The sequence below is a fragment of the Vitis vinifera genome, chromosome 7 (assembly GCF_030704535.1).
Source record: "Vitis vinifera cultivar Pinot Noir 40024 chromosome 7, ASM3070453v1".
NCBI lineage: Eukaryota > Viridiplantae > Streptophyta > Magnoliopsida > Vitales > Vitaceae > Vitis > Vitis vinifera.
In genome coordinates this window covers 5,363,111-5,386,577 of record NC_081811.1, presented here as the reverse complement: position 1 = coordinate 5,386,577, position 23,467 = coordinate 5,363,111, and the positions used below count along the sequence as shown (strand labels likewise).

The 23,467-nt window shown below is 37.7% G+C and overlaps 2 protein-coding genes across 5 annotated transcripts; one reads left to right on the top strand and one right to left on the bottom strand.

Annotated features, from left to right (window-relative positions):
- Positions 1-5,121: 5,121 nt before the first annotated feature.
- On the bottom strand, positions 5,122-8,725 carry LOC100257187 (two-pore potassium channel 5). 4 transcript variants are annotated; one of them, XR_009466022.1, is made up of 4 exons: positions 7,800-8,638; positions 7,264-7,712; positions 5,406-5,702; positions 5,122-5,332 (listed from the first exon to the last, which is right to left on the bottom strand). XR_009466022.1 is itself a non-coding variant. In XM_010654039.3 (3 exons), the coding sequence occupies exons 1-3, from the start codon at positions 8,286-8,288 to the stop codon at positions 5,555-5,557; spliced, it is 1,086 nt and encodes a 361-aa protein (XP_010652341.1). In that variant the 5' UTR covers positions 8,289-8,638; the 3' UTR covers positions 5,122-5,554. The 4 variants fall into 4 exon arrangements, 2 of the variants coding, with proteins under 2 accessions (XP_010652341.1, XP_002274039.1); XR_002030380.2 differs by having other exon boundaries at positions 7,264-8,638; XM_010654039.3 differs by having other exon boundaries at positions 5,122-5,702.
- A 10,531-nt stretch (positions 8,726-19,256) lies between these two features.
- On the top strand, positions 19,257-21,855 carry LOC100260553 (acyl transferase 4). The gene is made up of 2 exons (XM_002281493.4): positions 19,257-20,603; positions 20,784-21,855. Exons 1-2 carry the CDS (start codon positions 20,196-20,198, stop codon positions 21,648-21,650), a joined length of 1,275 nt encoding a protein of 424 aa, XP_002281529.1. The 5' UTR covers positions 19,257-20,195; the 3' UTR covers positions 21,651-21,855.
- Positions 21,856-23,467: the final 1,612 nt, after the last annotated feature.

The window sequence follows — 23,467 nt, the reverse complement described above, 5'->3', positions numbered from 1 at the left end:
CATAAGCAAACTTTTATTCTACATACCATTAGAAAACATTTATTAAAAACTATTTTTCAAAACTATTTTTTGAAACATTTCCTATTTTTTATTCTTTATTTGATTCTCTGTTTTTTCTTCCATTATATTTTGAGAGAAAAAAAAAGTTATTGGGCTTAAATTTGTATTTTTATTTTATTTTATTTTCATTTTTCTTTTTATTTTTTATTTTCATTTTTGCTTATTTCTATTTCGTTTTTTTATTTAAAATTTTTTTTTTTTTTGGAAAATAATGGAAAACTGAAATTTATTAAGACCATTTTTTTTTTTCATTCGATTGTCCAATGGTCTATTTATTTGAATGTGTTTAGAGTTGAAATCATTTGAAAAAAGATATTAAAACTATATTTATTTGTATTTTAATTTAATTTTACATTTGTTTTTATTTTATTCTCTATTTCTATTTACACTAAACATTAATTTGATTTAAAAATTAAAAAGTTTTCTTTTCTTTTATTTTCTATTCTTTTTTTTATCATCCATTTTTCTATTTATATCTAGATTAAACATATTTTATTTTAAAACTTTTTTTTTTTGGAAAAAAAATTGAAATTGATGAACACTATACTTTAATTTCTATCATAAATGAATGGAAAAACTCATGTAAGAATGGCTGGATATTTATGATTGATTGAACTTTCTTGGAATTTTTTTTTTAACCTTCTCATTTATGCATTTATTTTATATTTTAAATAGTGATAAACTTTAATAGGAAAAACAGTGGAGAAAAATCATACTTGTATTTTAAATTATTTTATTATTATTATTATTATTATTTAAATGAGAAATTATAATAGTTGGTATATTTTACTATTTATTCAGGTGGTCTAAATGAAAAATATATTTGGGAAAATCATGTGGTGTAGTTAGGCAAAAAATAAATGAATAAATAAAATAAAATAAAAACTCTTCAATTCCCAGCAGAGATTTCCCCAATCCCTCACTCCCTATAACAAGGCCTGGCCAAATGAATTTTCTTGTTTGAAGAATCTCCTTTGGGGTTTCCCCTTTTAAGAATTTCAAACCAACTCTGATTATTTTACTAGAACATTAATTTTTTAACAGGAGAGAGAAAGAATAATTCTTAATTATTTTCAAAATTAAGATTTGTTTGGTAATTTATATATGATGCAAAAAAATTTAGCATATTTGTCTCTTCAACTATTTCATATAATACTCTTAAAAAACACCCAAAAACATTTTAAATTTATTTTTTTAAAATAATATATTTTCAAAAAAAAAAATTTAATAAAAATTTGTCCTATTTTATTTATTTATTTTTAATTTAGGGAAGTGTTTTAAAAAGTATTTTTCAATAAACTCTAAGGGTTTATTTAACAATTATTTTCAAAAATAGTTTCCTGTTCTCCAAAACCAAAAAACAAGAAAACATGTTTGTTAATTCAAAAACTATATTCTTTTCATAAATATATATATATATAAAAGTGTTTTTAGGTAATATTTTTGAGTTATTTTCTATTATTTTTACTTATTTTTGAAGGTTGTTTTAAAAAATAATTATATAAATATATGTAGAATGGTTAAAAATAAAACATTAGATATAAAAAATATTTTGTAAAACATATTTAAAAATATTAAAAACAATTAATAACATTTTATGTTTTTAAATAAACTTTTATTTAACAAAACATTATAAAATAATTTTTAAAAATTGTTTTCAAAAACTATTTTTTGGAATTGTTTTGGAAGATAGTCACCAAATACAGTTTAACCTTCCACTCCTTTTTTTTTTTCTTCCATTGTATTCCATGTTTTAAAAATATGAACTTGTTTTAGAAAAAATGGGTTATTGGGCTTAAATTTGTAGTTTAATTTCATTTTATTCTTAATTTTATTTTATTCTCTAATTCTATTCACATTAAACATCAATTTTTTTTTTTTTAAAAAAAAAAGTTTTCTTTTCTTATTTTTTCTATTATATTTTTTTCCCTCTATTTCTATCTAGATTATCATATTTTATTTTTTTTAAAAAAGGAAATTTATTAAGACCATATTTTAATTTTTCATAAATGAATAGAAAAGCTCACATCACAAAGGATATATCCAAATATTATATAAAAACCTCATATTAATACTCATATGCTTATTACAATGACATCTTAATTAATGCATTATTACATGATTTTATTTACTCTTTTTTTATAAAATTTTTTAACAAAATGATCTATTATTTGAGCATAGTTTATAGTTAAACTTAATTTGAAAAAAAAAATTAAGAATTAAATTGAGGCACAAGTAAAAATACATGGGTGTGTTTTATAATTTACGCTTTAATTTTTTTGGTAATTCACTATTTAATTTTTTTTCCTCTAAAGTCTATTTACTTCTATAATTTTTCTCCTTCCATTTATTAATTTCATTTCCTTTGTATACTTTTTTAACCTTTTCATACATGCATTTATTTTGTATTTTAAAAAGAAATAAAATTTAATAGGAAAAACAACGAAAAAAAATTTCATCCCAAACTCCGTTTAACAATGATTCCAAGAAGCGCTTTTAATATTTTTGTCACGTAAAAATCCTTATATTTTGTGTTAAAACAGTTGAAAACACTTTTTTGTGATCACTGTTAAACACACTCTTAAGTTCTTAATTTAATGCATTACTGTTTCTTTTTTGCATCAATCAAATCAAAAATAAAAAAGTAAAAACTTCTAAAACATACATGAACATGTATTTGATTTATTTATTTAAATGAAAAACTATAATAGTTGGTATATTTTACTATTTATTTTGTGGGCCTAAATGAAAAATATATTTGGCAAAAGTATGTGGTACAGTTAGGCAATAAAACTAAAATAAAAACTCTTCAATTCCAGCAGATATTTCCCCAATTCCTCACTCCCTAGAACAAGGCCTGGCCAAATGAAATTGTGTGTTTATGGAATCTCCCTTGCGTCTTTCACTCCTATGAATCGGAAAGGGTGGCAATTCCTCACTCCCTAGAACATGGCCTGGCCAAATGAGATTGTGTGTTTAAAGAATCGCCCTTGCGTCTTTCCCTCCTATGAGTTAGAAAGGGTGATGGGGTAATGGGGTGATGCTATATCTTGGAGTCTATGGGGAAAATGACCTAATTTGTCATCAAGCATCCTTACAACAAATCCTCAAAGTGGGTATAGTCCGCATACAATGTTAGTTTGCTTGCCCCAATGGATAGTCCAATTGGGGTTGGTTGGAAGGCATCAAGGCAACTAGACCACTCACACACAAAACAATCTTCAACTTGCAAGCAACTTTTGTATATACATTGGAACAGGTGGTTTATTGGGGGTGGTGACCGGTGAGTATGTACAAACTACAAACAGAAGCAACCGACGGATCATCCAATGGGACAAGGCGGAGTCAATGATTCATTGAAAGAGCCGAAGAAACATCCGTGAAAACAAGTTGGGGTGGGGGGTGGTGTTTGGGTTGTAACCGACAGAGGGGAGGTATGTCAATTGGTGGAGTTGGAAAGATGTTAATTCAGTTGGGGATAAATTGCTTTCTTTCCTTGCAAATCAGGCTTCAACCTCACTCAACTCTATACTATCTCTCCATCCTTTTTGTTCTTTCTACGCCAAGCCAACTCCTTGGTGTTATGATGCTAACCCTTTTGACTCTCAAAATCTTTCCTTCCATCTCTTTTCTCACGTTCTTTTCCATTGGTATGAAGCTTTAATGAAGTCTTGTTATGGATTGGTGCACGTCTAAATGAGGCATTCAAAGTAATAAAAGTGACCTTCTAACCATGTTTCTTGCCCTTTACACAATGACCAGTGGGGATTATTTTTGGACTGATGTTATATTGGACTGTCTTCTTACTGCTGATATAGCAGATATGAATCAGGTAAGTTTAACGTAAGGAACCTATAGCAATCATTCAGTGCATCCAATGAGGGAGAAAGACACAGAACAATGACAACATTAGGTGTAGTAAATAGGTTAAACATTAATTCTTTGAATGGGCCGAGTCACTAGCCGGATGAAAGCAGAATTCTGCCCATAGGAAAGTGAAAAAGGCAATGGAGAGGCAAGCAAAAGCAGAGCTCAAAAAGAGAGCTCTTGTTCTTGACTCTGAAGGAGAGAAGCAGTGCAGAAGGGTTTGTAGTGATGCCCATATGGCAAGTAATTTTTTCTTGTCCTTCTCTGCTAGCCTAGAATATGCATAGCAGGATATTAGAAACCTTGTTCTTCTTGTACGTTATGAATAGGTTCCATTTTGAGTAATTAACATCTTGGGAGTCCCTCTACTAAAAAAGTTGGGACCTGATTATTGAATTTCTATGCCTTTCCTGTGATTAACATTCTAGCTTTTGAGGAACACAGAGATGTGCTTTTCAAATGTTAGGTCCTCTATCATGAATCAAAGTAATGGAGACTATAATTGGCAGAGGGCCCTCTCTTCCAAGGGATTAACACAAAAGTTTGCTAACATAAGTTAATGAGTACTTGCATTATCAAGGAGTCATCCCCCAAAAAAGAGATTAATCATTCTTAATAAAGTCTAGATCATTATAAATGAAGGGTCCTTTTCATAAAGAAAAATTATGCTAGCTTTTAGGAATATGCTCCGAACTGATTGACAATAGGTTACAGCTGAATGCAACAATTCTAAACTTGGCACATTTGATAAAGAAACAAACAAATGTAACCAAAACATCAGCATCACTCCCTAACAGTCCACTCCCAATATTACTGTACATTTTGGTAAAGCTTTGAACCATCATTTTCCTTACCACGATAGAGGGGAAACTACAATTCATGGCTGCCAATATCTGTGGAATTGGATGGAGGAACTAGCCAGTCTTCCAGTGCTCCACTCTGTCTATTCTCTATAGTCTCACATATTTTTGGTCCATTATAAGGGCCCAGAGCTTCCTCCTACCTGGCTGCAAGGCATTGGTGAAAATGACAGCACATGCTTTGTGTTCTTCATCACCATCTTTTTTTTTATTTCTTTTGGATTTTCCAATGATGAGTGTGATGTAGTTGGTCCCATCAGAGCTCTGCACATTTCTAAAAGCTCAATAAGAGAGTTCACCCACAACTAGAGCAAAATACAAAGAAGAAAATCAGTAACTAAAGGGAAACCAACCCCATGGCATTTGATCCTTTCTCATTACTGTTCACTTTTGAGATCATTAGTATCAAACAATACATCATACAATTTGAAAGACTCCATGCCTATTAGATTTCTTAACAAAATGTTATCTTGTAAAGAGAAGAAGCCACATGAGAGAAAGCATCCAGTGTCTTCAATCTGTTTCTTCTGTCATTCCTTTTTCTTCTGATATCACAAAAAGAATTTGATGAGTTCTGTACTCTCCATGAAATTTACAGTTGCTTGTGCAAAAGCTTACTTGCAAGAGATGGAAATGCATATCCTTGCCACTTGCAAATTTAGGCTGGGAAGGTACTTGCCAGCCTTGGATTCCTGCCTCTTTGCTCAGAACAGAGAAATCAAAACCCAGCCACTGCCATTGAATTCAAATGACCATTTCATTTCTTATCACAAGTGATTCTCCAAGAGATCAGGCAGGGTTATTTTTCCAGAGTTGTTGGGGTCAAGCTTGTTGAACTGATTACAGATCTGCAATACATCATTTTCCGCAATCTTCCCCATCTCCTTGAGCTTGTAGATGACATATTCTGATTTACTGGATAGAAGGAACAAAAAGGCAAAAATCAGGTCCTATTTGATAACACAGTTGCACTTATCTGTATACTTTTAAACAGGTAGCAAAAAATTCAGAAGCAGCATACAAGTAGAAACATTAGGGAAAAGATTCAGAAGCAGCATACAAGTGGAAACTTAAAGGAATTTCAGATCTATTTAAAAATAATTTGATCTATGCTGCACATTTTAAAGACATGAAAAGTCCAAGAAAACTGAAATCCAAGGGTTGACCAATTGGATTATTCAAACCATTTATTTCCATGTTATCATTTTGAATGACCAGAAAAAAGAGTACATCCTTAATGATCCTATAATGGTATAAATTCAGTACTTGGACTCTACCAGTAAAATCTCTTGTTTTCTTTTCCTCCTTTTTTCTTTGCTTTCCATAATTTACCTTCAATAGTTGTCTTCTAAGTGGTAGGTATCAGAGAAAAAAGTACCAGCATATTCTCTATGTAATTGGTAAAATATCATAAACCAGATGGTTTGTTGTATTCTCTATTGTTATCATTACCCTTTTTTTCTTCAAAATTGTCGAGTCATTCACAAATGTGCAGGAGAGATAGACAAGTATAATTTTCAATTTTACTTCCATGCTTATTTTACAAACTATGGTGCAGAGTCCTTTCCTCCAGACTCCACTTAGAGTCATCAACCCCTCACATTCAATATGAGACAGATGACTTGCTATAACTCAAAACATTTGAAGTCAGTGGTGGATTGATGTGAAATTTGACAAACAACTAACAATAAAGAATCAGACATCTGAAGGGGTGCCTATGGATAGCTTTGCTACAAAGGAATCTTGTGGAACCAGACGAAAATCGCCAACAATGGTATAAGAAGTCCTTAGAGACCAGAAAAACTAAGATGAGTAGCTTGACACTCATATGAAGTTTTAACTTCTGCTGGATAGAATACAACAGATAATTTTAAGCATCCAAACACCTATGCTTTCTGTAATTGTCTACGCTCACATTAGAATGTAGAAACATATAAAATCCTACCAATTACTCCACTCTGGAGGAGGGCATTTTATGGCAGTTAAACAACCTAAAATGACTCCATATATACTGTTTAATTATAAAGACTCTACAATGGGTTCTCATTTTGAATTATTTCCTTTTCTTTAGATTATACATGAGACTAGCATCCAAATTGAGTAAAGGTTTATTATAAGCCCTCAAATGCTACATAAAGAATACTAGATAAGGACATGCAATCATGTTTAAAGCATCATACTTTTCCTCTCCAAATCTTTCCCTATGGCAAGGCCTCTGTTTTTATGTGTTGGATTAATGTCTGGTGCAAATTCACCCCAATAAGATTTAGAGTTCAATCTGAGTAGCTAAACTATACTTAAACCCTATTCAAGAATCAAAAGGTTAAAAGAATAACTTCAATACCAATACAGCAAACACCCCAGCTAGAAAGAAAAGATCATTTTAATGGAATTATTGAAATGGAAAGGCGAAGGAGAAAACAAAATCTATTGGTAATTGAATAGAAAGAAAAGAGCTGGCAGGATAGAATGGCACCTAATGAAACCATTGTTGTTGATATCAGCCGCAAGCAAATCCTCGACTGTAATTTCCCTATGCAACACCCACTTTGTAATTCTCCTATGCCTCTTATCAATCCTTGCCTCTGCTAAATACAGAAAAGCCCGAGCCACTGCCAGGGTTGAGAAGAGAAGCCAAATTGCAGCAAACAAGCGACCGGGCAGAGTCTTGAAGGCCCTATCCCCATATCCAACCGAGGTGACTGACATGACAGACAAGTAAACAGCATCAATCCAGTCTAAATTCTCCACAAAATACAGCACCATTGTGCCCATACCAATGCATAGTACAACTACTCCTAGAGCTAACCCAACTTTCAATCTGATTCTCATTCTTCCCTTCTCCACATCGACTATATAGTTCCTAGCAGAAAAGCCACCGGCTGGTGCTCCACCCACCTGAATGCCAGTCAAAATCATGTTCTCCTGCAAATCAAGAACATAATTCACGACCCCACTCAACAATATGTCTATGAATCCAAAGCCCACCAGTACAAAAACGCAGGCGAAGACCTTGGTGGCGGGGGTGAGAGGAGCGATATCGCCATAGCCTATGGTGCACATGGTGACGATACAGAAGTAAAGGGCGTCGACCACGGCGTGGGTCTCGATGCCGGAGAAGTTGTCCCGATTGAAGGAGTAGATAACGACGCCCAGGGAGAGATAGAGAAAGAGCAAGAAGAAGGCCTGTCTGATGATGGAGGTAGAGTCAGAGTTGGGTTTGGGGAGTTGGGCCGGCTGCGATTTGGCGTCTCGCATAACGGCTAAGGCCGGCGCGGTCTTGCAGCGGTGAATGGTTTTGCGGGGCAAGAAATGGGTAGTAGATGGTCCAGGGGCACAAGGGTCTCGAATGTCTTGGTTGGAGATGGTGGGTTCCGAAATGTTGAATGGGAATTGATCATCGACCTCACCCTCACCCTCCGTCTCCACCTCCACCTCCACCTCCAGAATGGGCTCGAGCCTGGAAGACAGAAACGGCTCCCCTTCTAATCCAACATCCATATCCAGGGGATTTCAGACACCAATCGGGTGGAGGGTGTTGCCGTGTCACGATGGGCGTTGATGCTATTGAGAAAGTACTCTTGTCCTGCCCACCCTTTTGCTTCTGGATTGGACATCGGAAGGAGAGGTAGGATGGCCCACTCACACAGAAGCCGATAGTGATTTCGTAAGAAATTGCATCATCATCACCCATCTCTCATTGGGTTCCGGGAATAATTGTTGCCTTGCGGCTTGCCTCCTCCCATTCCTTCCTTCTCTCGTTCTATTAACCCAAATCCACCATCCCCAACCCAATCAAATTTGTGTTGACCTTTTACTCTGGTGGGACCTATCACATGCCTTTGAATCACTCCAATCCAATCAAGACTATATATTCTATGTTGTTATTTATTAGTATTTCTTCAATATCCTAAGCATAGAGGCCTTGCATAGGTTCAATTTTGTGTAGATTCATGGGGGCATTTTCTTTTCTTTAGATGCTCTTACTTTGGCCCAAATTGCCTCATTGGTTAGACCATTTGGACACAACACACGAGACGTCTCAAAGAGCTCTGTCTACCTATAAATTTAATCTACCACACCCCTCCAACCCATTATTTCACTTGGAAACCACTAAAGTCTATGAGCTTAGCCCCACACCTATGTCCACCCCACATACGATACTACTCGAAAAAGAAACACTCAATTCCCTAACTTTCGAGATTCTCCGCAGCAGATGTGACACCATTGTGTTTTAGATGTTGCGTAAACGTCTGGTCCTCCGCCGCGTGTTGAGAGAGACAACTTATAACGTCAGTTGTTGAGAAAGTACTCATATTTGGGTACGAAAGCATATAAATAAGTGGGGTTGCTCAACGCCTCACTCCAGATAAACCAAGCCCCCACCACTCCCATCCGGCTTGTATACGAGGAATTATGCCCGTTGGCTGGATTAGCAGGCACGTGAAGACGGGCCAAAATGCCCGGAAATTGAAGCAACCAAGACCGAAGGTGTAGGTTGGTGATGGTGATGGTGAACAGAGGTTTTTTAAAAGCTAGCATGGCCAGAGGCATTGAAATATCATAGGTATCATAATGTCACAAGCTAACCCAAATGAGCCTCCCCATGGCCTTATATAGGGCCAGGAAGCTTCCGGAGACTCCTAGAATGGGAAGAGTGTGGAAGGTTCTAGAGAAGTCTGGAAGAGTCCACACAATTCTACACTATGGTGGAAGGCACAAGAGGAGTCCGGGGCTTTCTAGAGAAGTCTAAAAGACTCTTGTATATACTTGTATATAGGCTTGTAACTAGAATGATGTAGGACATTCTAGAATAGTCTTGAGATGTAAGGAACCCTCCAAGGTTCCAGAGAGTTCCATTGGTGCCTATAAATAGGTGAGGGCCTCATTTGGCCAAGGCACCAAGCAAGTGAGCATCCAAGCACTTGTAAAGGCTTTCTTGAGATAATAAAGCTTCCATTCTTTAAGGAGTTGCCTACTAAGCTCTTAAGCTTTCGAGTCGCGAGTGTCTTAGCCGAGCAAGCTAAGCATTGGGGATCAAGGCTGACTTAGCAAGATCAAGCGTCTTGACTTGCCTAAGTGCCGCACGAGCTTAGTGAACGACTAAGTCCGTGACAAGTGGTATCAGAGCGCGGTTACGAGGTGGGCATACCAAAGGAAGCATGTCGGGCTCTAACGTGGAGGAGACTAGCGAGCAAACCCGTGGACGGGAGATAGAGCGTGCTGCACGAGGCCGAGGTAGGAAGGATAAGTCTCATGACGCCTTAGCCAACATGGAGGCAAGGCTAGCCAAGGTGGAGCTAGCCATGGCGGACACCCGGGAAGGGGTGGACTTGATCGAGCAAGGCATGGAGAAGGGATTAGAGGATCTAAGGGAACAGATCCAAGACCTTCGCGAGGGAGTGCTAGGCTCACAAGTTCAGCCGGTGTCACATGAGGAGTTCATGTCCTTCCAAGACAAGGTCATGACCATGTTCGCTAGTGTGGAGTCAAGGATGGAGGCCTTGGCTGCACGCATGGATGCCCGAGACCAAGAGATCCGACAAGAGCTGGCCATCTACAAGTCGGCGGTGTCAGCACGAGTTATGGCCACTCATGAGGCACCAAGGGTGGAGGTGCCCAAGCCACACATGTTCAGTGGCAAGAGGGATGCCAAGGAGCTGGATAACTTCTTGTGGCACATGGAACGTTACTTTGAGGCCATTGCATTGATGGATGAAGCCACTAAGGTACGCACCGCGACCCTCTACCTCACTGATAATGCTACTCTATGGTGGCGTCGACGGTTTGCCGACATAGAAAGAGGGACGTGCACCATAGACACATGGGATGCCTTCAAGAGAGAAATCAAGAGGCAATTCTATCCCGAAGACGTGGCTTACCTAGCAAGGAAGAGTTTGAAGCGTCTCAAGCACACGGGCTCGATCCGTGAGTATGTTAAAGAATTCTCTACTCTCATGCTTGAGATACCTAACATGGCTGAGGAGGAGCTACTGTTTAACTTCATGGACAACCTGCAAAGTTGGGCCGAGCAAGAGTTGAGGAGACGTGGTGTCCAAGACTTAGCCACGGCTATGGCAGTAGCTGAGTCCTTGGTGGATTATAGGAGAGGAGACTCTTCCAAGCCCAAGCCACCATCCAAGGGTAACCAGGCTAAAGGTGGGGGAGACAAGAGGTCGCAAGACCACACTTCTAAGGAAGAATCAAGCAAAGGCCCTAGTGGCAAGGATGGCAAAGGCAAGGACAAGCGGAAGGAGTTCAAGCCCAGGGCCAATTGCTTCTTGTGCGATGGTCCGCATTGGGCACGGGACTGCCCTAAGAGGAAGGCTTTAAATGCTATGATCGAGGAGAAGGAGCAGGAAGACGATGCTAAGATGGGATCGTTGCAGCTCTTAAATGCCCTTAAGGCCAAGCCGATGCCTAAGACGCCTCAAAGCAAAGGGCTGATGTACGTGGAGGCCCTTGTGAATGGTAAGGCCACCAAGGCCCTGGTGGACACAGGTGCCACTCACAACTTTGTCTCGGAGGATGAGGCAAGAAGGTTGGAGCTCCAAGCATCCAAAGAAGGAGGATGGCTCAAGGCAGTCAATTCAGCTGCCAAGCCATCACAGGGAGTAGCTCGCGGGGTGACTATGCACATTGGCTCGTGGGAAGGAAGGGTCGACTTCACAGTGGCACCCATGGACGACTTCAAGATGGTGCTAGGAATGGATTTCCTACAGAAGGTCAAGGCCGTGCCACTACCTTTCCTACGCTCAATGGCCATCCTAGAGGAGGAGAAGCCGTGCATGGTCCCTACGGTCACTGAAGGTACGCTCAAGACCCCTATGCTATCTGCTATGCAAGTAAAGAAGGGGTTAAAGAGGGAAGAAGTGACCTACCTCGCCACCTTAAAGGAAGAGAAGGATGATGGGTCGGGAGAACCCATTCCTAAGGAAATCAAGGGGGTCCTTGATGAGTTCAAGGACGTGATGCCGCCCGAGTTGCCTAAGAGACTTCCTCCTAGGAGAGAGGAAGATCACAAGATTGAGTTGGAGCCAGGAGCCAAGCCCCCTGCTATGGGGCCATATAGGATGGCACCACCTGAGTTGGAGGAGCTAAGGAGACAACTCAAGGAGTTGCTAGATGCGGGGTTCATCCAACCATCCAAGGCTCCCTATGGCGCGCCGGTTCTATTTCAAAAGAAGCATGATGGGTCCCTACGAATGTGCATAGATTACCGGGCACTCAATAAGGTGACGGTGAAGAACAAGTATCCCATCCCGCTCATTGCTGACTTGTTCGATCAACTTGGAAGGGCCAGGTACTTTACGAAGCTGGACTTAAGGTCGGGCTACTACCAAGTCAGGATTGCGGAGGGAGATGAGCCGAAGACTACATGTGTGACCAGGTATGGCTCATATGAGTTCTTAGTGATGCCTTTCGGACTCACCAATGCCCCAGCAACATTCTGCACCCTCATGAACAAGATCTTCCACCCATACTTGGACAAGTTCGTGATAGTGTACTTGGATGACATAGTCATCTATAGTAACACTCTAAGGGAGCACAAAGAGCACTTGAGGAAGGTCTTTAAGATCTTGAGGCAGAACGAGCTATACGTAAAGAAGGAGAAATGTTCGTTTGCTAAGGAGGAAGTGAGCTTCCTTGGGCATCGCATCAGAGATGGCAAGCTGATGATGGATAATAGCAAGGTGAAGGCCATCCAAGAATGGGATCCACCAACCAAGGTACCTCAACTCAGATCTTTCCTTGGTCTAGTTAATTATTACCGGCGATTCATAAAAGGTTATTCGGCAAGGGCTGCCCCACTCACTGATCTTCTTAAGAAGAATAAGGCATGGGAATGGGATGGAAGGTGCCAACAAGCCTTTGAGGATCTAAAGAAGGCTGTGACTGAGGAGCCAGTGTTGGCACTACCCGACCACACCAAGGTCTTTGAGGTACACACAGATGCCTCAGACTTCGCTATTGGGGGAGTCCTTATGCAAGAAAGGCATCCTATTGCATTTGAGAGTCGCAAGCTAAACGACGCAGAGAGGCGTTACACGGTGCAAGAAAAGGAGATGACCGCTATCGTCCACTGCTTGCGCACTTGGAGGCACTATCTGTTAGGGTCTCACTTCATAGTGAAGACCGACAATGTGGCCACTAGCTACTTCCAGACCCAGAAGAAGCTGAGTCCTAAACAAGCTAGGTGGCAAGACTTCCTGGCTGAGTTCGACTATACGCTGGAGTATAAGCCGGGAAGTGCTAATCATGTGGCCGACGCCCTAAGCCGCAAAGCTGAGCTAGCATCCATGACGAGTCAGCCCCAAGGAGACATAATAGATCTTCTAAGAGAGGGACTGCAACATGACCCAGTGGCTAAGAGCCTCATCGCCCTGGCTCATGAAGGGAAGACTAAGCGGTTTTGGGTGGAGGACGGCCTACTCTACACAAAAGGGAGACGACTCTATGTGCCTAAATGGGGGAACCTAAGGAGGAACCTGATTAAGGAGTGCCATGACACCAAATGGGCTGGGCACCCTGGGCAACGACGCACTAGGGCACTACTCGAGTCAGCTTACTATTGGCCTCAGATACGGGATGAGGTTGAGGCCTACGTGAGAACTTGTCTTGTGTGCCAACAAGACAAGGTGGAGCAGCGACAACCTAGAGGCCTGTTAGAGCCACTACCTATAGCAGAACGCCCATGGGACAGCGTCACCATGGACTTCATCATCGGGCTACCCAAGTCAGAGGACAATGGGTCTATCATAGTGGTGGTGGACAGGTTCTCTAAGTACGCAACCTTCATAGCAGCCCCGACTGACTGCACGGCAGAAGAGACGGCAAGGCTATTCCTAAAGCACGTAGTCAAGTATTGGGGGTTGCCTAAGTTCATCATCAGTGATCGCGACCCACGCTTCACTGGGAAGTTTTGGACGGAACTCTTCAAGCTTATGGGTTCGGAGCTTCACTTCTCCACAAGCTTTCACCCACAGACAGATGGACAGACTGAGAGGGTGAACGCCTTATTGGAGCTCTACCTAAGGCATTTCGTGAGTGCCAACCAGAAGGATTGGGCTAAGTTGCTAGATGTAGCCCAGTTCTCATACAACCTACAAAGGAGTGAGGCGACCAACAAGAGTCCGTTCGAGCTAGCTACGGGACAGCAACCGTTAACTCCTCACACCCTAACAATTGGCTACACGGGGAGAAGTCCAGCGGCTTTCAAGTTCGCAAAAGGGTGGCACGAACAAGCTGATATAGCACGCTCATACTTGGACAAGGCCGCTAAGAAAATGAAGAAGTGGGCTGACAAGAAGCGACGACACACAGAGTATAAGGTCGGAGACATGGTGCTTGTCAAGCTCCTTCCTCAACAATTCAAGTCCCTAAGGCCGGTGCACAAGGGCCTTGTGAGGAGGTATGAAGGACCCTTCCCCATACTTGGGAAGGTCGGCAAGGTGTCCTATAGAGTCGAGCTGCCCCCGAGGTTGAAGATTCATCCTGTCTTCCATGCCAGCTACTTGAAGCCATATCATGAAGACAAGGATGATCCAAGCCGAGGGTTGTCCAAGAGGGCACCTACAGCGGTCGTGACCTCCTATGATAAGGAGGTAGAACTCATCCTCGCAGACCGGGTCATCAGGAGACGAGGGGTACCTCCTGCTACGGAATACTTAGTGAAATGGAAGGGACTACCAGAAAGCGAGGCCAGCTGGGAGCCAGCAGAGGCACTATGGCAGTTCCAGAAGCAGATCGAGCGGTTCCGGGCAGAAGGCGCGACGAGGACGTCTGCGGCATAGGTGGGGGAGAGTGTCACAAGCTAACCCAAATGAGCCTCCCCATGGCCTTATATAGGGCCAGGAAGCTTCCGGAGACTCCTAGAATGGGAAGAGTGTGGAAGGTTCTAGAGAAGTCTGGAAGAGTCCACACAATTCTACACTATGGTGGAAGGCACAAGAGGAGTCCGGGGCTTTCTAGAGAAGTCTAAAAGACTCTTGTATATACTTGTATATAGGCTTGTAACTAGAATGATGTAGGACATTCTAGAATAGTCTTGAGATGTAAGGAACCCTCCAAGGTTCCAGAGAGTTCCATTGGTGCCTATAAATAGGTGAGGGCCTCATTTGGCCAAGGCACCAAGCAAGTGAGCATCCAAGCACTTGTAAAGGCTTTCTTGAGATAATAAAGCTTCCATTCTTTAAGGAGTTGCCTACTAAGCTCTTAAGCTTTCGAGTCGCGAGTGTCTTAGCCGAGCAAGCTAAGCATTGGGGATCAAGGCTGACTTAGCAAGATCAAGCGTCTTGACTTGCCTAAGTGCCGCACGAGCTTAGTGAACGACTAAGTCCGTGACAATAAGCTCCCACACCCATTCTCCATCACCACCCATCAATCTCTCTTTCATCTTTATTCTTTTTGGTCAACACTGCATTTGAGGACCAATCATCACAATTTCTACGCTTCCAAAGAGTCACCAACTTCACTATACTTCCGGATCTTGTTTTAATGGGTTTGGCTCGAATCAGTGTCAGATAAATTAAAAAAACTCCATCCATTGTCATCCGTTTCCTCCAAGAGAGATGACATGCATTGTTATCAAAGTGTTCATAGATTTTTTATAAGTGTACGGCAGCGATCGTAATTTTTGTCCAGCAAGAAAGAGATGATTTATTTCCTTTTAAAATAGCCTCTTTAAAAAATTATTTATTTCCTTTTTAAAACAGAATCATCTTTTGGGAGAAATCTTATCTTGAAGAGAGAATTTTCTTCAAGATAACAAGAAAACCTTGATGGCATGAAGGTTTAACCTTATGATCCACTCATCAATGTCGTGGTCATTTTCTTCATTAGAAATGGTGGCATGAAGAAGCTTGAGAGAAGTCTTCTTTTTAATAGGTGTATAAATTTCTCTATTTGGGGTTTTTAAAAAAAAAAAAAGAAATCCTTTTACAATGATTTCAATTTCTAGGGTTTCATTTTGAGTATTTAAGAAATTTGTTTTATAATGATTCCAATTTCTAAGGTTTTATTTAAAATCCTTCCATTATTTTCAACCCACAAAGTGGAAAACTCTCATACTCCATGAGTTTTCTACATTATTATAAGAAATGAATTCCTTATGAAAATAAGTTTTTTACATCATTAGAAGAAATATAGGAAATAGATATTTGCCTATTAAAATATGCATAGATGGAATTATAAAACTTTTTTTAAGTAAAAAAAAATAATTTTAATTTTCTTATGAATAAATGTAAATTGTATGTTCCGTAAAAATGTTCTTTTAAGTAAAGAAAACCATCTCACTTCTTAATTTTTCTTTTTAAAATTTCCTTGATATTGCAACTAGATTTTCATTTTAAGTTTATTTGGCTTGCAAATTCATATTAGTATTTTATTTGGCTTTTAAGAATATGTCATAAAATATATAGGCTAGGAAATATGGTATGATAATCCACAATTCTCAGTTTCATTATCATGATATTAAAATATTTGTGTTACAAGCATAGTGTATTCGTATCGTAACTAAACTTTATAATAAAAATATTACCATTAAAAGTTCCTTTTTAAACCTCATTGGGCATTAAAGCATCGTAAGCATATTATTATCATCCGGTCAATGCATTGAAATTGCTTAATGATTTTTTTTTTTTGTTTTTTTTTTAAAAAAACCAATAAACCTTGTGAATTTAAATTGATATTTTATTTGACTTATAAGGTTCATAACTATCAATTTTGTAATATATATATATATGTATTAATTATAAATTTCTAAATTAGGTCATGTTATAATACATCATAATATTAGTGTAATATAATTATAATGTATTTATGTCTTAACTGAAGTTTATAATAAAAGTATTAGTGTTAGAAATGCCTTTTTACACCCCCTTTGACATTGATATTGACACATTATATAATTTTATATTCTTTTTAGATTAAATAATTGACAATTTTGTGATATAAGACTATATATATTGATTATAACATATGAATACTTTATTGCAATTTCTAAAAGAAAATGACTAAATTCAATGTAAAACTTTTGACATAACTTGTAATGACGAATGATAATGAAGTTCGGGATATCATCTATTAGTGTATGGAGAATATACGAAGTACATAAAGCTTTACTAAAGATTCATTGAGACAGTTTGAAGATAAATGATGTTGAAATAATTTGCATATCAATGAATTCTTGTACTCTATTTATATGTTAGTAAACTTTTTTCTTTCTCTCTTCATTTAGTATACCAAAAAGTCAAATAATTAGACAAAGAAGAGTTAAGTTATTTTAACATTTGTAATATATATATAAACTTCATATCGATGTTCAATGTAAGTTGGAATTTTCCATTGACTTTCGTATTGTAAATTTCTAATACATATTTTCTTAATTGAATATAAATCAAAGTTACTTATACACATACTAAAATGTATCTTCTTTTAAATCAATTTTTTTTATTATTAGTTTTGTCATGTAAAAAAATTAAATTTTGATAAAAACTTGTTTTAATTGATGCCAAAGAATTATATTAAATCAAATTCTATTTTTAATTGATTTATGTTGCTCCACTTAATTTATTTATAAGAAATAATTTATCATTAAAAGTTTATGAATATATTTTTTTAAATGATTTTGCTAAAAACATTAAAAAAAAATAAAGAAATAAATTAAGTAATACACTATTTTTATTTACCATAAACTATATATGTCAGATAAGATTTTTTTCCTTTTTTTTTTTTTTTCAATTCTTACTCTATAATTCATTTTTACTATTTTTCTTATTTTATATTATTTATAAAATATTGTGATGAAGAAAATTAAAAAATCATTATTTTTTTATTATTTACTATTTATGAGAAGTATAGAATCTAAAAAAAAAATAAAAAAAATTGAACTTTTTTTTTAAATAGTCTTTATTATATAAAATAAAAAATAGAATTAGAAATAAAAACTTTATTTAATTAATTTTATTTTCATAATTAACATTTTAAAGTTAAGGCAAGGTACTGAATGAAGGTTTAATTAATTGATTACCAAGAATATTTTAAATATTTATATTTACTTTCAAAATAAATGATGAGTAAGTATATTTCTAAAAATTAAAAAATGACTATTTTTTATTTTTTATTTTTTGTTTTGATCCCAACATGAAAATTTGTATTATTAAATAAAAATTTAATCACTCCACTTAAACAATTTTTTTTTTCTAATTTCCATGAGGTATTATGTATAATACTTAAATTTTTAAAAATGTCATAGGATAAGGCTAAATTTGTAAAAATAAAAAAAATAAAAAATTTATTAAGACTTTAACTATTTTCATTAACAAACCATCAAATTACTTGACATTCAACACTATACCAAACATATTTCACTTTTATTAATTCAATAAAAAAAAGGTTTCAACACTTATAATTCAACATTGAATTGGTTATGTGCCTCAAGGTAGTAACAATTAGTTTGTTTCTATCATAAGCAATATTTTAAAAATCAGATCATTTATTAAATAAAAAAAATTCATAATTCATAATTTACTCATCGAATCGATGACGTAATAAATATATAATTTATATTTTATTTAAAATTAAAAATAATTTTAATAAATCAATATATATTATTTTACAAGTTTAAAAGATATTAGGCTATTTTATTTATATTAAAATTTTGAAATAACCTACATATTTTACTTTTTACTTTTACCATTCTTAACAAATTCAAATGGCTGGCAGATTGGTTGTCCTACGTCTTTCTTTTGCATACATTCAATTTGAATTTTCATTAAATAGGACCTACTCATCCCACATCGAAATTTAACGCGACGAAAAGAGGTTTATAATCCTCATTCAATCCTTTTGTAGGGGCAGCTCATTTGGGCCCAAGTTTCCAGCAAGCATAACGAGGTCCCATTTTGCCAACCGTAGAAAACCAATGAACCGAGTCAGGGTTGAACCCGACCGCAAAACACTGGTCATGACTCATGAGAAGTCACAAACCCAAGGGAAGATTTGTGTCCTCGTTGCTGGTAGTCCTAAAATGATTGATCATTGTTTTTAGAAGCAGTTCACTGGTGGAACCCCGTTATAATTATATAATTTATATATTTTTATATAAAATAAAAAATATTTGTAAAATTTTTTAAATATGTATAATTAAAATTTTTAATATTATTTTATTTTTATATTTGATATATTAAATTAAATTATGAAAATAAATATAAATATATTGATATTTTAAATTTTATTAAATATAATATATATATTTATATAATTCAAAAATTATTTCAAGCCCACTTTTAATTTTAATCTTTTTTTTTTTTTTTTAAAATTTTGGCCTTTTCTTTGATCTAACTTACAAACTCATTTTTTTATATCCATTTTTAGAGAACTAATTTAAACCCTCCATTTTTAGGCTTCATCCTAACCGTTCATTAAAAAATAACCCTAATTAGTAATTACCACGAGCAACCCTCATTATCCCTCTCTCCCTTCTCTTTCTTTTCCTTCTTCTTTCTTCCCTCACCACACCTACTGCTACTTGTCATCATCGGCCCCCACTGCTGCCACTCTCGTCAACCATCGTCGGCGATGCGACTACGGGCACTACCCTCGACCAACACCCCCCTTCTTCCTTCTCATCTCATCATCTCTCTCTTATAGCTCACAATCTCTCTCTTTTACTACCAATTTTCTCTCACATCCCACATAGAGTCACCAAGCCAGTGGACGTCGGCCAGTCACCAGCATCGTCCTTCCGGTGGATTGGAGGTGGAGGCCGCTGGAGACTCAGAGGTTAACAAGTTGAACGGAAAAAGGGGGTCATTCAACCGTTCGGTCCTTGAAGAACCGTCGGTTCAAAAGGTTTGTGACCTGTTCAATAGCTAAACGGTTTAGAGGAAGTGACCGAACCGGGAAGGCCACCGGCCGGTCCGATCCGGTTTTTAAAACATTGGAAAGAAGTGAACAGATGAATTTTATGCCATGGAAATCCATTCCAAATGTGTCATAAAAGTGATAAAACACAACAATTGAATTTCCATGAGACTTTCCAACAATTTTCATATTCAAGTAGCTCTTTTAATCTTCAAAAAAGTTACATAAATCATAACCCAATAGCTAATGTGTAAAGCATACCATTGTACTGCTAAAAGTTATCCTCTTATCACTACCAAATCTGCTGAAATTGGGCTTTGAAGCCAAGCAGTTGCACGCATTTAAATACAGAGGCTTGGTCATCTTTTCTTGTCCTAGTCCATTACCAAACTGATGAGACTTTGAAGCCAAGCACTTCCCATATTTTAGATATGGAAGCATCAATATCTTTTATTGATTCCTTGTAAAACAATATTGCACTACATATAAGATTGCAGAGTGGTAGTTCCTTCCTTGTACTTCCCCATCAATCCCTCTTCTGCCATGGCTCTCTCTGTGATCAGAACAAATCAAGGCCTTGTTCAGCCATCCAAGAAGACCCCTTCTGGTACACTTGATCTGTCGATTATTGATAGATTACCTGTCCTAAGGTGCAATGCTCGGACACTGCATGTGTTCAGGCATGGCCCTGGTGCAGCACAAGTCATACGAGAAGCCTTGTCCACGGCATTGGTTCCCTACTATCCTCTTGCTGGACGGCTGAAAGAGTCGAGCCATGGCGAGCTTCAAATTGAATGTTCTGGGGAAGGTGTGTGGTTTGTTGAGGCATCTGCTGAGTGTATGCTTGATTCAGTCCATTACTTTGACGACACTGCATCCATCCCCTATGATGAGCTTCTCCCTGATCACATCCCAGAAGCTGAAGGCATAAATCCACTTGTGCTAATGCAGGTATATGGTCAAAAACCACTCTGTTCCATAATCCATTCAATACTGCATTGCAGTCGTAGAATTAGCAAAATTCAACTGCTAAAGCTGGCACAAACACAACTTGAAACAATTAAAAAAAACCCGAAAACTGGTTGGTAATGTAAACTTCACAAAATCATATGTATTGTTTTTGTTCATCAGGTGACTCAATTTGCATGTGGTGGATTTGTCATGGGCCTCATATTCTGTCATAGCATTTGTGATGGCTTAGGAGTCGCCCAGTTCCTAAATGCTGTTGGGGAAATGGCCAGAGGCCTTGAGAATCCAAGCATTGCGCCAGTGTGGTGTAGGGACTTTTCTCCACCTCCTCCCCAAGTCCCACAAACAAATCCCACTGTCTTGCCAAACTTACCACCCCCCATGCCTGACTACCAGCTGCAGCATGCCAATATAGACATTCCCCTGGATCAGATCAATCAGCTAAAGCATGAGTTCCAGAAGTCCACAGGCCAAACTTGCTCCACCTTTGAACTTGTAGTTGCCAGTATCTGGCACCATCGAACACAAGCTATAAACTTGGGAGAGAACACCCAAGTCAAGCTTGTCTTCTTTGCAAATTGCCGCCCGTTCTTGCAGCCTCCTTTGCCACAAGGCTTCTATGGCAACTGTTTCTTCCCAGTGACCATCACAGCTTCCAGTGAGACACTGGCACGGTCGTCAACTGCTGATGTGGTAAAACTGATCCAGGAGGAAAAAGTTAAGTTATCAAACGAATTTTGCAGGTGGTTGAAGGGCGAACTGGTTGAAGATGGGGTAGATCCATTTGCACCACCCCTCATCTACACCACATTGTTTATATCAGAGTGGGGCAGACTGGGGTTTAACCAAATTGACTATGGGTGGGGCGCCCCAGTTCATGTGGTTCCAATACAAGGCTCTGCCATCATACCCGTTTGCATTGTTGGATTGCTGCCCTCACCAAAGAAAGGCATCCGTTTGATGACATGGTGTGTTGAGGAGGCTCATCAGCAACCCTTCCTTGATTTGATGTTGAAGTCAAGTACTTGAATCAATCTTCAATTCTTCATCTTAACCTTTGTATTCAGACCTTTGGTCACATATCCCTTAAATCTCTTTCAACTACTGTACTAAGCGTGAAGTACTGGTGAGAATATAAAATAGCTCAATTGGAAATGAAGCAAATAAGAGGAAACAGAGCTTCCAATCATTGAAAATTGAACTAGCTAAATAAAGCTTGGCTTGTTTAGACCAACTTCGAATGATTGGCTGGTTTTATTGACATTAAATCTCAGCTTGAGAAAGAAGAAAGAAATTAAAAACAGCCCTAATTGGGCTTTCATAAAAGGTGGGAGCAGATTGAGGATGGGTCCAGTTTGGTTTGAAGAACTGGTCCCAAATCCCAATTGAGGGCATTAAAGAAGTTGGGTTTTTGTCTCTCTCGGTTAATTAATTCAGCTCTCTGTTGGTGCATCAACAGACAAAGAAAGAAATAGAATTACCCAATTATCAGGACTTTTCTCAAAACCCAACTGCCATTCATGCGAAGTGAGCGCATCAACTCAACCGATTCATTGATTCTTCCCGGCCGCCAGACCTGTAGGCTTCAACTTCAACTGGGGTCAAGTCCAATCAACCCATACCCACCAACTCAGAATTCATTATGGGTGATTGCTCCAACTCAGAACAGGAGATTCAAGAATTTCGGTCTCCTACTAAAATTAGTGGAATCAAACGCTGAAAACAATCAAACCATGGTAATATCCTGTCCTACTGTTTCTCTGTTGTGTAATTTCCATCTTATGCTTGTTAACAGTAAACAGATACTGAATGATGTCATAACAGACAGAGACAAGGCAAGAGATATGAGAAAATGATGTGAATTGAATAAGTGTGTGTGTGTGTGGGGGGGGTGGTGGGGCGGGGCGGGGCGGGGGCCTGTGGGTGTGGGAGGTGGGGGGCGGGGTTGTGGTGCGGGCGGCTGGGGATGGGGATGGCAGATGGTTCCTCCACATTGAAGGGGTATGGGCTATGGGCTATGGAGATTGAAGGTGGGTATGGGTGGGGGAGGCTCACAAGTCATATATGAAGATTGTGTGAGCCATCGCTGTCCTCATCTTGAAAGAAAAGTTGGTAAAATTGCAGTAGAGGCGGACACAATCATAACCAAGTAGGACAATTTTCTTCATCTCTTTCCACTCCACCCATCACCTCCTCCTCTAGGCATGCTTTCTCCATCAACCTTTCATTGCTCTCCCCATTAATGTATTTATTTTATTTTCTTTCTTTCACATCTCAAATTCCCATTTAAGAAATATTTCTTTAAATAAAGATATTGGATAAAATATTTTTATTTCCATATAAAAATATAATTTCCCATTAAATAAGAAAGCCCGATGAACCCATCTCTAAGGATCGCAAAGATTGATATCATTCCCGAATACCACACAAACTCAACACGCTTTTCATAATTTGGGTTGAATTTAAATTAAATTCGTATCAACCTACATAATTTCTTTAATAAATAGATAATTTTTTAATCAACTTACATAACAATAATTTAACGTGAAGTAATTTATTTAATAATTTTGTTATTAATTTAATTATATTTTAAAACTATTTATCTCACATTTAACTCATTTTAAATTTATTTTAAATAAATAAATCAATTGAGTTATAAATATGTTTTATTAAGACATCAATCATACAAATATGTATAAAACCTAACTCAACTTTATTATTAAATTTGATGACTTGATTATTAAATGAATTAAATGGGTTATCGATATATTACTTGTTTAATAACTAGTAATATTCAAGTTTATATTTTTTATGTTGAGTTTGGATTGAACTATGTTGTAAAATAC

Bases quoted from the DNA above. Each gene is read 5' to 3' on its own strand.
- LOC100260553 (XM_002281493.4), top strand. From the start codon at position 20,196: ATGGCTCTCTCTGTGATCAGAACAAATCAAGGCCTTGTTCAGCCATCC. The intron at 20,604-20,783 runs GTATATGGTCAA...TTTGTTCATCAG, and splicing joins ATCCACTTGTGCTAATGCAG to GTGACTCAATTTGCATGTGG.
- LOC100257187 (XM_002274003.4), bottom strand. From the start codon at position 8,288: ATGGATGTTGGATTAGAAGGGGAGCCGTTTCTGTCTTCCAGGCTCGAG. The intron at 5,703-7,263 runs GTGCCATTCTAT...CCTTCTATCCAG, and splicing joins AACAACAATGGTTTCATTAG to TAAATCAGAATATGTCATCT.